Here is a 14,408-nt window from a genome sequence, read left to right on the forward strand (position 1 = left end):
TAATTTCATTTTTGTCAAATTTTACAAAGCTCTAGTTTTAAGTCTTGGTTTTGTATGTATATGTCTCTAATAACACAATAGTCATTGGTCGAAATACAGACGACTATCTCCATAATTCAAGTTTTATTTTATATATGGTTTCATCAAAGCTCATTTTTTACAAAAATCTATCTTACATTATTACATATACTTATTTGTGTATACCTGGAAATTTATTCCAAATATCTTTTTATTCTATAGGAAATAATGGTGACAAAGGAGACAAAGGAGACAGAGGAGACAGAGGGGACAAAGGAGACAATGGAGATAAAGGAGACAAAGGAGATGCTGGTATGTTCCATATTACAGACAAATATTTTTTTATACTTATTGTCAAAATGGAAGACTTTGATTGGTCTATCCAGTGTCAAACGCTTTATTACCCTCCACAAAGACACTAGATCAAATGTGTGCTTCACTAAATTATTTAATTTATTGAATACGGAGGGTTGTTATGTACATAAGATTACTGTTTATTACTTTGTTTTTGATATTCAAAACACAGTAATAACGAAATATTCAGTATAAAAAAAAACACATAGCTGAGAAGGTGGTAGAGCAGATTGTTACCCCGAGAAGTCATTGTCAACTGGGAAAAGGGAGATTGTGGGTATGTACCATATTACAGACACAAATGTTTTTTTTTTATATTTCGTGTCAAAATGCCAGAATTACATATGTATACCTAAAATGTATTCCTATGTTATATCATTCTTTATGAAATGATGGAAACAAACGAGACAAAGGAGATGCTGGTATGTAACCTATAAATGACACCTAATCAATATACGCTTTGTGACAATGTCAGACTTTTATTGGTCAATCCCATGGCAAATGCTTAATTATCCTTCACAGAGACACTAGATCAATTGCGTGCTTTACTTAATATGAATGGTTATGTACAAGACGTTATAGTTTATTACTTTGAAATTCTATACACAGTAGTATCGGAACATTCAGTATAATAAATTGAATAAAACTTAGCTGAGAGGTTGATAGAGCTGATTGTTACCCCGAGAAATCATTATCAACTGAGAGAAAGGAGATGCGGGTATTTACCATATTACAGACATATATATGTTTATGCTTCATGTCAAAATGCTAGACTTATATATGTATACCTAAAAAGGTATTCCATATATTATTTCATTCTATAGGAAATAATGGAGACAACGGAGACAAAGGTGACAAAGGAGACAAAGGTGACAAAGGAGAGAAAGGAAATGATGGTACGTACCATATTAACACACAAAATATTTATTATAATTATTGTCAAATGCAAGACTTTCATTACGCAATATCATATGCATGGTAAATGCTTTATCATCCTTCACAGAAACACTAGAGTGTTGTACTGAATACGGATGGTTATGTACAAGACGTTATAGTATATTTATTTAAAATTCAATACACAGTAATATCGGAAAAAATCAGTATAATCAATTGAATAAGACGTCGCCGACAGGATGATAGCGCAGCTTTCTTTCATTGAGAGAAATCATTGTCAACAACGTCAAAGCTTACTTACAGTATGATAAACTGTTTTTTTTTCAAAATTATAGCGGTATATTAAATGTAATTGCTTTACTTTTAGCGATCATTACAACAGCATCAAAACCAGCATAAATAAGGGAAATGGCCATAACTTGAGAAAAAAGGACGTATATATATTATTCTTTAACCGATAAACACGTGAAGTCTTTTTTGTTTGTTTGCAGGTATCGGACTTACTGGACCAAAAGGTTCACAAGGTCTTCAAGGACCACCAGGGCCTCCTGGACCACCAGGACCACCAAGTAGGGTTATACATATTTTTAATAATTTTGCAGTGTAAAATTGAGCCAATGATTAACGCAAATTAAACATTTTCTATTCATATTCAAACTTTTGTCGAAACAACTCTAAGGTTTAAAATGTTAATAGAAAATATTAACAAATTATACATTTAAGATGTTCCAATAGCAACAACTGATTGATTTGAAATTCAACATGACGTACAGCCTTTAATTCCGAAACAGCTCTTCATAGCACCAGTTGATTTTCTTATACACAATTTACTTCGTTAGAAACTTTTGAAATAGTTGTATGATGACAATCAGTTTTCAGCTCATATCTATGACTTTAAACTCATAGAACCCTTTTTTTTCATTTATTTTTTCAAATGTGCTTTGATTTCATTTATATCAAAATTTTTAAAAAAAATTGAAATTAATACAATCCAGCATTTTAGATGTTCGATAATATACAATTATGGCCCGTAAGAGAGGTGAATATCCAAAATTGTCAGCATGAGAAGGTTATTTCATTTAGGGCGCAGCTCGAAGTGAAATAACTTTTGAGGGTTGACAATTTTGGATATTCATCGATTCTAAGTGGCAACAATTGTTTTATTATATCGCAGTAACAGTGGAAGGGCATTTCGAACACTTACTAGTCTATATTTTGAACATAACACACAGACTCACGTTTGAAAATACATTTGTGTCCGTTTTTCACGAATTTACAACAAAAGTAGAATCTTTTTGTAAAATATTGATGGCCCTGAGAAGGACCGTTTATCAGAGATATCATCGGCTTCTGGCACTATCATCTATATTTATGTCCAATGCCATATTTCCTCGTTTCTCGATGGGCTTCTAGTGTAACGTGAACGCTACCATTTTGTTTATTTACGTCTGTGACGTTTCATGGAAGGTAACTCAAGTACAAATAAACAAACTCATAAGGTTATTCACTGGTGAATAATAGGGTTATTCACCGCTGGTGTAAATTTTAAGGGTTATTCGTCCTTCCTTGCAATTGAATGAAAATTAACTGAATTATTCCATTTCACGTGATAACGTTTCACCCAATAGAATTGTTTGAAATATATGTAAGGTATAATAATTAGTATTATTGAATAAGTGTTGAGGTATAATAAAGTGCACTGTGTATGATACGTTGCTTTCTCAAAAGCTAAAATATTTGTGTTCCCACAAAACCTTTATTAGATGAGATAAAATTTGAATGCATTTGAATAAATATCAAAAGTAAATCGTAGTTTGATATGCAATTGTGTACTTGTTGTTTAGTAACTATCATTTGATATATAAAATTATAAATATTAATGACTTTCAAATGTGTAACAATCCCTTAACGAGTATAGTCCATGTCTGTTCGAAGATTTAAAACAGATCAGGCTGATGGTCCTTAATTGAGGAAACAAAAAGGAACATCACATATTTTCAAAATAAAGATGCATAATGGTGCCAAAATTGTCACAATTCAACAAGACTAGTTATCTATTGTTTTCATTGAATGCGTTTCTTAACTTGAACTATGACAAAAGTGGACTATTCAATGGCATGACAAAATAACACACAAAACAATGATGATATCATATCAAATGGAACTAATTCATTTAACATTACTATAGAACCAGAATGGATAAATAGAAGTAAATGGCAATAATGTACATAACAGCATGATGAATGTATATAATGATGTTACCGCTAAGCAAGTGTGGTTTCTTTTTTCTGTTGACAGGTATTGCACTTGCTAGACAACAAGAACCACGAGAAAAACAACTCCCACCAGGTAATTTAATAAATATTTTGAGTTATTCCTACATATACATGTACATATACTAGAGTAACCTCGTTAACATACAATGCCAATGCGAATGATAATTTGTATATCATCATTTAATCATGTGTATAATGTAAATGAGCATTGTGTTTGTAACAAAACTGTCCTATTATGTCTTCGACTTAACATTATATGACAATATTTAAATAGAACGTCTCCCTTTCAGATCTTTTATAGATTGGGGTTTTATCAAAGAACCAGTAAAGTAAAGGTTAGAGTCGAAACTGTTGAATCAATTAAAAACCATTTCTGAAATCAGACAAAAAATATAGTCTTGAACGTCAAAAAAAATTATATTTCGATTTTCTTTTAAACATGTTTGAACCAAGCTTACTGTTCGCCTGTAATATATAGTTATCAAAAGTACCAGGATTATAATTTAGTACGCCAGACGCGCGTTTCGTCTACATAAGACTCATCAGTGACGCTCTTATCAAAATAGTTATAAAGCCAAACAATACAAAGTTGAAGAGCATAGAATATAGTGTGATATCTTTTTGCATGAATTGTTTGTCAATATCTTGTTTACTGAAACAAATAAACTACATATTGTTATTTCAAGATTGTACTACACACCTTGACTAAAATTAGTTTGGCTCTTTTAATTCAATGAAATTTTTTACTCAATATTTATTTTGACTCTTTGATTGAAATATAAAAATTTCAAATAGATTGATCCACACACTGTATTGAAGCATTTCCATTAGATGTATAGCAGTTTTATAACCCTGTTGTGTTATGCACCTCATTCGGGAGTTTCATTGAGTGGGAATCATTTACTACAAATGTCATAATCGAGGACTATTAAATTTTTTTCCCACTAAACTGGTAAAATATCAATCAAATATAATATGCCTTTTTGTAGAAATTGAAGTTGAGTTGTATAATAATTTATTTTTTAATTGTTTAAAAATAAAAATCCTTACCTTGAAATCGAGACGGAAAAAAACGAAAGATCCTTACAGGATGAATGCACTGTAGTTGTCTAACATCGTATAGCATTGTACCTTTAGTCTTTCCTTGACTTTGTTTACTTGATTAAATAGTTATAAATGGTTTTACAGTTATTAGATATATCATTACGATGATTTGTTCCTTACAAAATACAATAACGCATAAAAGGAGAAAGGAAACAAACATACACTTAGTTTCTTTGGTCAGATACCTTACACAATGATATGGTTATACATTGTAATTAATTTCTTTTTTTTTCAACGTACTTTACAAAACCTTTAGTTAAAAGTCCTGGCTTTGATGATATCTGTGTCTTTAAAAACACAACAATAAATGTACGAAATACTCGCTCCAAATATCTATTTATATTAATAAATTCTATATTGCATTTTTCATGAACTTATTTACTTATTAACTCATAATGTATTTTAAATACTATTTCATTCTATAGAAGCTATAGAAAATAACATAAAAGGGGACAGAGGAGAAACAGGAGAGAAAGGAGAAAAAGGAGATGCTGGTATGTACCCTATTACTGATAAAATATATTATTATACTTCATGTAATCATTACAGATTGTTATTAGTTAATCCCTAACAAAACACTGTATCAAGTGTGTACTTAATTCAATACGCAGATACTTGTTATGTACAAGACGTGATAGTTTATTTCTTCTAATTTTGAATTCAATAGACAGTATAAATGGACCATTCAGTATAAAAAAAAATAACACATAGATGAGAAGGTGATTGCACAGATAAGTACCCCTATAAATCATAATCACCCGAGACAAAGCTAGGTTAATGTTTATGAACCTTAATTTAAAAATCGATACTTTAAATAAAAATTTCGCATTTGAAATATTGTAAACCAAATAAATTGTATACGAAGATTTGATTCCAAAGTTTGGTTGAGCCTGTAGAAAACATGAGTATCATTAACATCATATTTGTTGGAGACTATTCATTATGCATTTAAATGCCAGGTATATGGTTCCCACATTAGGGGTATGGTGGCCTAATGTTTTAATAGTAATTTTCGTCATTGCTTTTGAATGATTCTCTTCAAAATATATTTTTAAATGTTTGTTACAAACTTACTTGTGATTTTAATCGTGATTTCACTAAACTAAACCTACAATTGTCTTAAACATTTCAAACAAAAACACTGATTATGGTTTAAAATTAAGAATAAAGTAAATCACAAAAAAACTGAACATCGACGAAAATTCAAAATGGAAAGTCCCTAATAAAATGGCGAAATCAAATATTAAAACACATCAAACGAATGGACAAACAACTGTCATATTCCAGACTTGGTTCAGGTATTTTCAAATGTAGAAATTGGTGAATTGAACCTGATTTTATAGCGATAAACCTCTCACTTGTATGACAGTCGTATCAAATTCTATTATATTTACAACGATGCGTGAACAAACCATACACAATAGGTAAAATAGTCTAAATATTGGTACAGCCCCACAATCTGAAAACAAACAAATATTAAACAAAAAAGCACAAAAGGCATCTATCAAATTTAAAACCCACATTCATTGCTTTGCATGTTTGACGTCAGAAAATGTTAAAGTCACATAAGAAGAAATATAAAATAATTTTGTCGTTCAAAGTATTTAAAAAAAAAATTCACATGTGGTTGTTTACAGGGTTAAAAAATCGAAAGTGATGTTAGAACTTACTTCAGAAACACACTGAGATTTAGAATTATCCAAGAATTCTTTAGAATTTATCCACATATGGTTAATACCACTACGCGAGGAAAATATTTTTTTTGTTTAAAGTATATTCAAATTTTTAATAGAACAATAATATAATGACATATAATAGAACAATAAGTTAATGACATATAATAGAACAATACTTTAATGACATATAATAGAACAATAATATAATGACATATAATAGAACAATAATATAATGATGGGATCTTTAAAAGTACAGAGTTACGTCATATGAACCAAGAAACACAAAAAGTCGCACATACAAAACACTAGCAAAAATGAAAGATAATACAAACACATTGACCGGATGTAAAAGAACCGAGCCACGTCAAACGGATATCACAGAAAATAGACAAAATAGTACTAAGTAATATTAATAATAGTACAAAGACAAATAAAAAATAAAAAATAATAAAAACCATTCTGGATGTACACTACAGTCCAGGTGGACTTTGTCATTTCCACTCGCCCACGGTGGACAAACCATTGCCGTCCACTCTCTGTCCACGTTCGTTGTCCACCGTGGGCGTGGTGCCCACCCTATGCCGTGGATTCCGTGGGCGTATTGCCCACTCTATACCGAGGACAGCCGTGGGCGTGGTGTCCACCCTATACCGAGGACAGGCGTGGACATACAATGCCCACGGTATACGGTGGAAAGGAGTATGCACAATTCTGGATATAACTCGTGATTTTCGGATACGTTAGATGCTTTTTAAGGGGTTTATTCCAATATAATCTTTTTGTAAAGTAGTTGGTGTTAATAAAATTGACAAGTTTGTGAAATGTGGAAGGTTACCGAAGGAGATTTCGCTTAACAACATTTATTTATTTTTTAATCATTAGAGAAACAGATTCTCGCATAGCTCGTGGATTTTCTGATTTCATCTTGCCGAGGTCGGACTTTAAAATTGAAAATTAAACTGTCGCAGACATTTGTACCCACGTTACTTGCGTTTTTTTTTTTTTATTAATAACCAGACGTATTTCGTATAATTACGTGGAAATTATCAAATGCAAAATAGCATTCCTTATCGCTTATGCATATTAATGTAAATCATTTTTAAGGAACAGTCATGTAGATAAATGATGTGAAAATGTTTGTCGTTACAAATATAGTATCAATATTAAATCAAGGATACCAATAATTTGTGTTAGCGTTGCGGAAGAATATCTCAAAAAGGTTTTCCAAAAATTGCGAGAAAATTTGAATGCCTACTCAAATCTACTTACTCAAATCCAATATATCTTAGAAAAACTAATTATTTCAAAAGAATAACCACTATGCTCTTCCACTGCACTATCATGAGAATACTAGTAGAAAAGAATGACATAAGGAAAAATAAAAATTACATATAACTGTTATACATATGTTTTGTCGTATTATGAAGCCGTAGTTTACAGCTTGTCGCCTTATTGTAAGCAATCAATCAAGTACATAAGTTTTAGCATAAAAACTATACTTATTGTTATAAAAAAACATATGCATCCTTTTTTTATTAGAGGTTTCGTACGACTTTAATATAATATACATGTACATGTATAACAACAAACTAGAGTATACTGATTAACAATATAATAGTTGTTACAGTGAGGTTGAATTCCCGGTTATTTATTATTATCCACACAGGAACTTGTCTCCGGAAAACATGTGTCTGTGAGGTGTACCTTAACCTAACTGTTGGGTATAGAGATGCGATTTTTTTTCTGATACAAGTGCTTGTCACCACCCAAAAGAACTTGTAGTCATCCGATGTTTTGTCAGTACATTGATTGATTTTAAGATTGGTGAATGCTTGATTTCATCGTCTGTTTAAGGACAAAAACGGATATGGATAGTAAACGGCACTGGAGAAAAAAATGTATTTTTATTGAAATGAAACCTTTTAATTTTGCATAATTCTTTCAACATGAGGTTTCCAGCACATAGCACTTGAGATATGTCTCATTTTTATTCAATTGCAACCTTTTGATAAGAAGCTCGAAGAGATACTTTCCATAATCCAATGAATCGACATACATGTTACGTTCCCCGTAAGAGCCTTAATCATTTCCGGCCAATCTGAGCTCGTCTAGTCAGCCATCTATTGTAGAATGATGTCAATTCTTGGTTATAACAATTTTAAATTTAACATGAATGATTGATGTCAAGTTCGTTTTACGATTTAAAAATGTTCAATAATATTTTATAAATTGATTTCAAATCAATTTTACGGATTTTAAAATTTATTAGAATCGATCAGAGATTCCATCTAACTAGTGTATTCATATTGTTTAACGTGTCGTTACGTGTTCTTTTTTGTTTGTTTGATAAATACTTTGTAATGAATAACAAAATCCGTATCAGTTATTCTCATTGTCAGGTACATGTAATTTGTACTTGTAGGATGCTATGTGATTTTCCGATGGGGAGGGACAAGGGTTGGGAACTACAAAAAATGTATAAAAATCTAAATACATCCTTTACGAGAAATGCTATTTTCTGTTACAGACGCTTTCTTTTAACCTTGCGTAGACTTGAGAATTTTTTTTTCAAGATACAAAATAATAAGTCCTTTCAAGAATGATCCGTACAGATTCTAAATTTTCTAAGGATTAGGATATTCAAATACTGTAAAATTAAAGTACTGTACACGTGGCTTTCTGACAAATTATGTTTGTGCCGGTTCCATATCATTAGTTTGTAATTCGGTGGCTTCCTTTTGTTACTATTTAACATATTTGATTTTCGTTCATGATTTTGTACGTTAATTAGACCGTTAGCTTTCTTGTTTGAATTGTTTTACATTTGTCATTGTGGGGTCTTTTATCTATGATGAGTTTATTTATAGATGACTATGTGATATATGCTTTGCAAGAAGTTTCTAAATTGATAGGTCAGTTAAAATATAGAAAAGCTGCCGGACATGACAGAGTACAAAACGAACATTTGCGCCACGGAGGTAGACCTGTTGTGGAGTGCATAACGGTCTTATGCAACCTCATCGTCAGATTAGGACGTATACCAAAGAACTGGAAACTATAGGCCTCCTTGTTCCTATCTTCAAAGGTGGAAATAAGTGCAAATCTTCACCCGATAATTATAGACCAGTTAGTTTACTGTCCTGTGTTTTGAAACTATTTGAAAGTATTATTAAAGCTCGGTTAATTGACTTCGTGTTGTATGACAAGAACATGCCAAATCTCCAACAACAAGGATTTCAAAAGTACCTTAGTTGCTTAACTGCATCGTTTAATTTACATGAAACAATTTATCATAACCTAGAATTATTCAGTAAAATTTTTGTTGCCTTTTTAGACAGTAAAAAAGCTTTTAACACTGTCTGGAGAATTGGTCTTATGTATAAATTGTATAAAATAGGTGTAACAGGCAAATTATGGTCAGTTATTAATGACTGTCATATTGATACTATGAGTTCAGTAATTGTAAACCAGTGTCAGTCTGAGTTCTTTCCTGTATTACAAGGGGTAAGAATAAATAACTGTAAGCAAATACCTAAAAAAATATGTATTACGATACAACAATTTCTTTGAACATTGATGAATATTTAATAATACTTTCAGGAATAGATGGCAAAAATGGAAATGACGGTATAGATGGCAAAAATGGAAAGGACGGTATAGATGGCAAAAATGGTAAGGTTTATGTGTTTTAGTCCCTTGTTTTATATTTTAATTGTGGATGTAACGCGCCTACTTATAAGGTGACAGGGTTTTGTTTATCATCTCATACACAAAATGTTGTCATGTGACCGTGACGTCATCAATATTGACTTAAAATTGAAGGATATTGAACGCTTAAAAGAAGAAATGAAAAACATCATTATATTAAGATCGATTACACTATGTATTCGTGCATCTCTTTTAAGACCGGTTAGCATTGAACCAGTAGCCTGTTTATACACCGTAAAATTAGGCAGATACATTTTAAAATTATAGTACGATAGCAAACAGCTGTATTTTCTGTTTTCCTGTTCATATCTGTGAAGTTCGTACAACACAACTTAGTTCGTGCTTTAATATTTTGTTATGGATTTTTTTTTAACTGGTTTTGAGATAAAGACTATCTTGCAATTCAGATCTTTGATTTTTGGGGCTAATGACTTCGTGTGAAGCTAATACAAAGTTTACTGGCGAAAACAAAAGAATTTAAATTCCACAAAACATTTAATAGCTATGATAAAATATTCAGAAATAAACCAGTAAAAAAAGAAAATTGTAGTGTGATATGCATTTTATTCCAGTTCTATCAAACATTTCAGGTAAATTTGATATACGGGTCCATCTGTATGTTGAGAAAGGAAAACTAAGAATTGGCAAAATTGGTAAATATTTAGTAAAATGAACAAACAGATAACATTTGTATTACACATGTAGTAATAGTGTAATAATCTTTAAAGCATATCCGTACTCATGCAAATTTAAGATCAACAAGCAAGAATGTAATCAGAAGAGTATTTGCCTCCTATGAATTATCCTTACATTTCGGTAATTTCAGAAAAATGCAACTCATATCTAGTAAGAAGCTTGCCCTTCTGGAGCATCTGAGATCACCACATTTTGTATTGCTTAGTCTTTAGTTTTCAAAGTTCGGACAACTCGAAGGAGTAGGTAGTTATTACATCTTCGATTTAGATGGTTAAAGTAAGGAATACATGGTCCTTGAAAATAAATTGTTTGTTTTAAAAAAAGATTTAAAAGGATTTAAATCGTAATTTCACTTGTTGATTATATTTTATGATGATAACAACGAGGGAGGACTGCATTTATTGTAAAATCATTACTTGTCTAATTTTGAGTTTCACTTTCATTTCTTTTCACTCTTTAATTACTGATGTGTCTTGCTTTTTAAATGACTCGTGCCGATTTCATTTTTCCAGTTTTTTTTAAACATTCTTTTACTAATTTTACCAAGAAAGGTACCAAATACAGAGTGCTGTTAAAGATTTCATCATAAAAGAAACTGATAACGACAACAGAAACGAGCTACAAGAAAACACAGTCCACCCAAACCTACAAACATCGAACCAACCTGATATCAACAAACACGATGTAAAGAAACAATATAAAGTAAATAATGTGATCAAAAATAAACAAACAAAAGTTGGAAGTGGCTACGGCAAAGGCAATAAAGCAACTGGCTACAACAGTAAAGCAACCCGGCAAGGGTATACCAGCTATCTTAAATCAACAAAGAAGCAATCCGGTTACAGAACTAAGCAAAAGACAGCTTCCAAAGTTTATAAAGCAACTGGCTATAGCAGAAAAAGATCTAGGCAAGGGTATAGTGGGTATCGTAAATCGAAACCGAAAGAATCCAGGTACAAAACTAAGTACAAGACAGCTTCCAAAGTCAATAAAGCTACTAGCTACGGCAGAAAAACATCTCGGCAAGGGTATAACAGCTATCGTAAAAAGAAGAAAACATCTTATAGAAGTAAAACCACTAGTTACAGAAGAAAAAAATATAGACGATGAAGGAGTTTCAATGAGTTTATTTGAATAATTATGTTTGTTAAATCGTAAGAGACAAAATGATAAATATATTATAATAAAATAATGTTTATTGTCCATATAATTGATAATGTTGATATGACAGTAAGATATACATAATATATGTATGTGTGTGTGTGTGCAAATAAACTCATCATAGATATAAAGATTGAAATGTTGTGTTTACTCCATACGCGATTTTCAACTACGCTCAAATAAAAAAAGTTTTAAAAAAAAGTTAAAATAAAGAACGAAGTTGAAGGGCAATGAGAACCAGAAGTTCAAACCAAAATAAAGGAAGACAACTAATTTGAAAAAGGTCTTTATAATAACATACCATATATTAAAGGCTGGAAATATATACGAAAACCCTTCAACATGGAATGTGTGAATAAAAAGTTTCCCCTTTAATTGTAGCATAAAATGATGGCGAAAAATACAAGGCTGTTTACAAAGATGCTTATAAAATATGAAAAAATAGTCAAGATACATACAGTCCAAAGTATCAATAAAGTTTTAAGAACTGTAGGCCAAGCATTTTATATTCTTGTATTCTAGATGGTCAATTTGTTTTGAATAATACGTATGTGAAACGTGTTTACTCTGTTTTCGCATATAAAATCAATAACGGGTGCAACATGTAGAGCAGGATCTGCTCTCCGTAACGAAGCACATAAGAGCATCCCCCAGTTTGTAGATGGGGTCTTTGCTGCTTAGTCTTAATTTTCGATGTTGTGTCTTGTGCACTATTATTTTTTCTATTTTCCATGGCGTTGTCAGTTTGTTCTTAATCTTTTAGTTTGAATGTCCCTCTAGTATATTTCGCCCCTATTTATTTCCTCTTTTTAAACCCTTACATGCTATATCATCCGCATGACGAGTGCTCATAATACAGATCAAAATCAGGTACGCTAGAAATTATTTGCCTTAAGATCATAGGTTGATTTAAACATCACCACTTAGTTAATATATTACATTTTGTATTAGCATTCCCTTACTTCAATGAAAGGCGTTAACAAAAGCGACCTAAGTTTAACTTTCTTTGTCGAGATAAAAATTCTTTGGTGTATTACCTTGCATTTATATTGTAATTACATTTCATACCCGTTCACCATTGATAATGCAAAACAAAACTACGTTTGTAAGGAATATCTATTTTATACCGAAGTGGTTATTTCTTGACCGATGTATGAACTTTAAATCGTTTTATCTTAAGTTAAGTAATGCATAAAGAGCTAATGTGGCGACTATATCTATGTTATTCTGGCATGTGTGAAGATACTTTTATTATTTTTTAAATATTCTGTGCTACGGCTGACTATTTAATAACGTATATGAAAAAAGGAGATGTGGTATCATTTACAGACACTATGCACCAAATGATACCACAACTATGCAGCAAAGTTTCAATGAAGTGGATTTTCACCATTATAGTCAACTCTACACCTTAAAGTTCATTGTAATTGGCCACAAAAGGAAAAATGTTGAACAATTCATTTGAGAAAACAGAAACCCATATTTAAAACAAAACAATTTACAAAAAACATATATGACAGACATACAAACTACTACTAAACTACAGGCTCTTTGCTTGGTACATGCACAAGCCAAGTTTGCAATTTTGCGCCTGTCCCAAGTCAGGAGCCTCTGGCCTTTGTAAGTCTTGTATGATTTTTACTTTTAGTTTCTTGTGTATAATTCGGAGTTTAGTATGACGTCCGTTATCACTGTACTAGGATACATATTTTTAGGGGCCAACTGAAGGACACCTACGGGTGCGGGAATTCTCGCTACATGGAAGATCCATTGGTGGCTTTCGGCTGTTGTCTGCTCTATGGTCGGGTTGTTGTCGCTGAACTGTAGCGAATTGGATATGACGCAATTTTTAAAATGAGTGGTGGCCATCTTGAAAAAATGAAAATTTTTGATGGCCAGCAGCTGATTTTTTTAATTATCGTTTAGTCAACCTCTATACCAAATTTCATGCTTGTATCACGATTTGCACAATTATCTCCATAATATCTACCACTATTCGAGGCACAAACACTATTAACATTAATAATTGGATGAAAAGCACAGAAACACAGGGTACCCACAGTAATACATGTAAAAGTAAGCAGCACCAACTTTTACTGTACATTTTTAAAAATTCAATTAGAGCCTTTGGCTTGAGCTTAAAATTTAGATTTAACGGAGCACTTTTGACTGATCTCAATTTGAAGAATACATGTACAGCGAAAAAACACTAAAAGCAAACAAAGTCCGTGCGCTTCTATTGATTTTTCTCGTCTAAAAGTAACACGGAGCAAAAACTCTAATGCTCAGTTGAAGATGGTCACTAGTATCGGTTTGAGCGGGATTCTTTGCAACCTGATGATTATGAATATAGGAAATTTATTTCAGGTTTCAAATGATAAGTGCATGACTGGTTATCCTTGCAGAACATCTTTTGTTTGATGATTTCGAATTAAATTTAAAAAAATATGAAATGAAATCTGAAAATGATGGCACATATTGCCTGTTTTCATAGATATAAAGTACCTGTTTTGTTATATCA

General features: G+C 31.6%; 1 protein-coding gene across 1 annotated transcript in view; it reads left to right on the forward strand.

Moving 5' to 3' along the window:
• Window positions 1-11,836, forward strand: part of LOC139484154 (collagen alpha-1(I) chain-like) — an 83,775-nt gene extending 71,939 nt beyond the window's left edge. Inside the window, exons 100-106 of the mRNA XM_071267886.1 lie at window positions 241-330; window positions 1,197-1,268; window positions 1,758-1,835; window positions 3,565-3,615; window positions 5,072-5,140; window positions 9,923-9,994; window positions 11,274-11,836. Of these exons, the coding sequence (XP_071123987.1) occupies window positions 241-330; window positions 1,197-1,268; window positions 1,758-1,835; window positions 3,565-3,615; window positions 5,072-5,140; window positions 9,923-9,994; window positions 11,274-11,836 (995 nt within the window). The remainder of the gene's footprint in view (window positions 1-240; window positions 331-1,196; window positions 1,269-1,757; window positions 1,836-3,564; window positions 3,616-5,071; window positions 5,141-9,922; window positions 9,995-11,273) is intronic.
• Window positions 11,837-14,408: the final 2,572 nt, after the last annotated feature.

The sequence above is a fragment of the Mytilus edulis genome, chromosome 8, assembly GCF_963676685.1.
Source record: "Mytilus edulis chromosome 8, xbMytEdul2.2, whole genome shotgun sequence".
Lineage (NCBI taxonomy): Eukaryota > Metazoa > Mollusca > Bivalvia > Mytilida > Mytilidae > Mytilus > Mytilus edulis.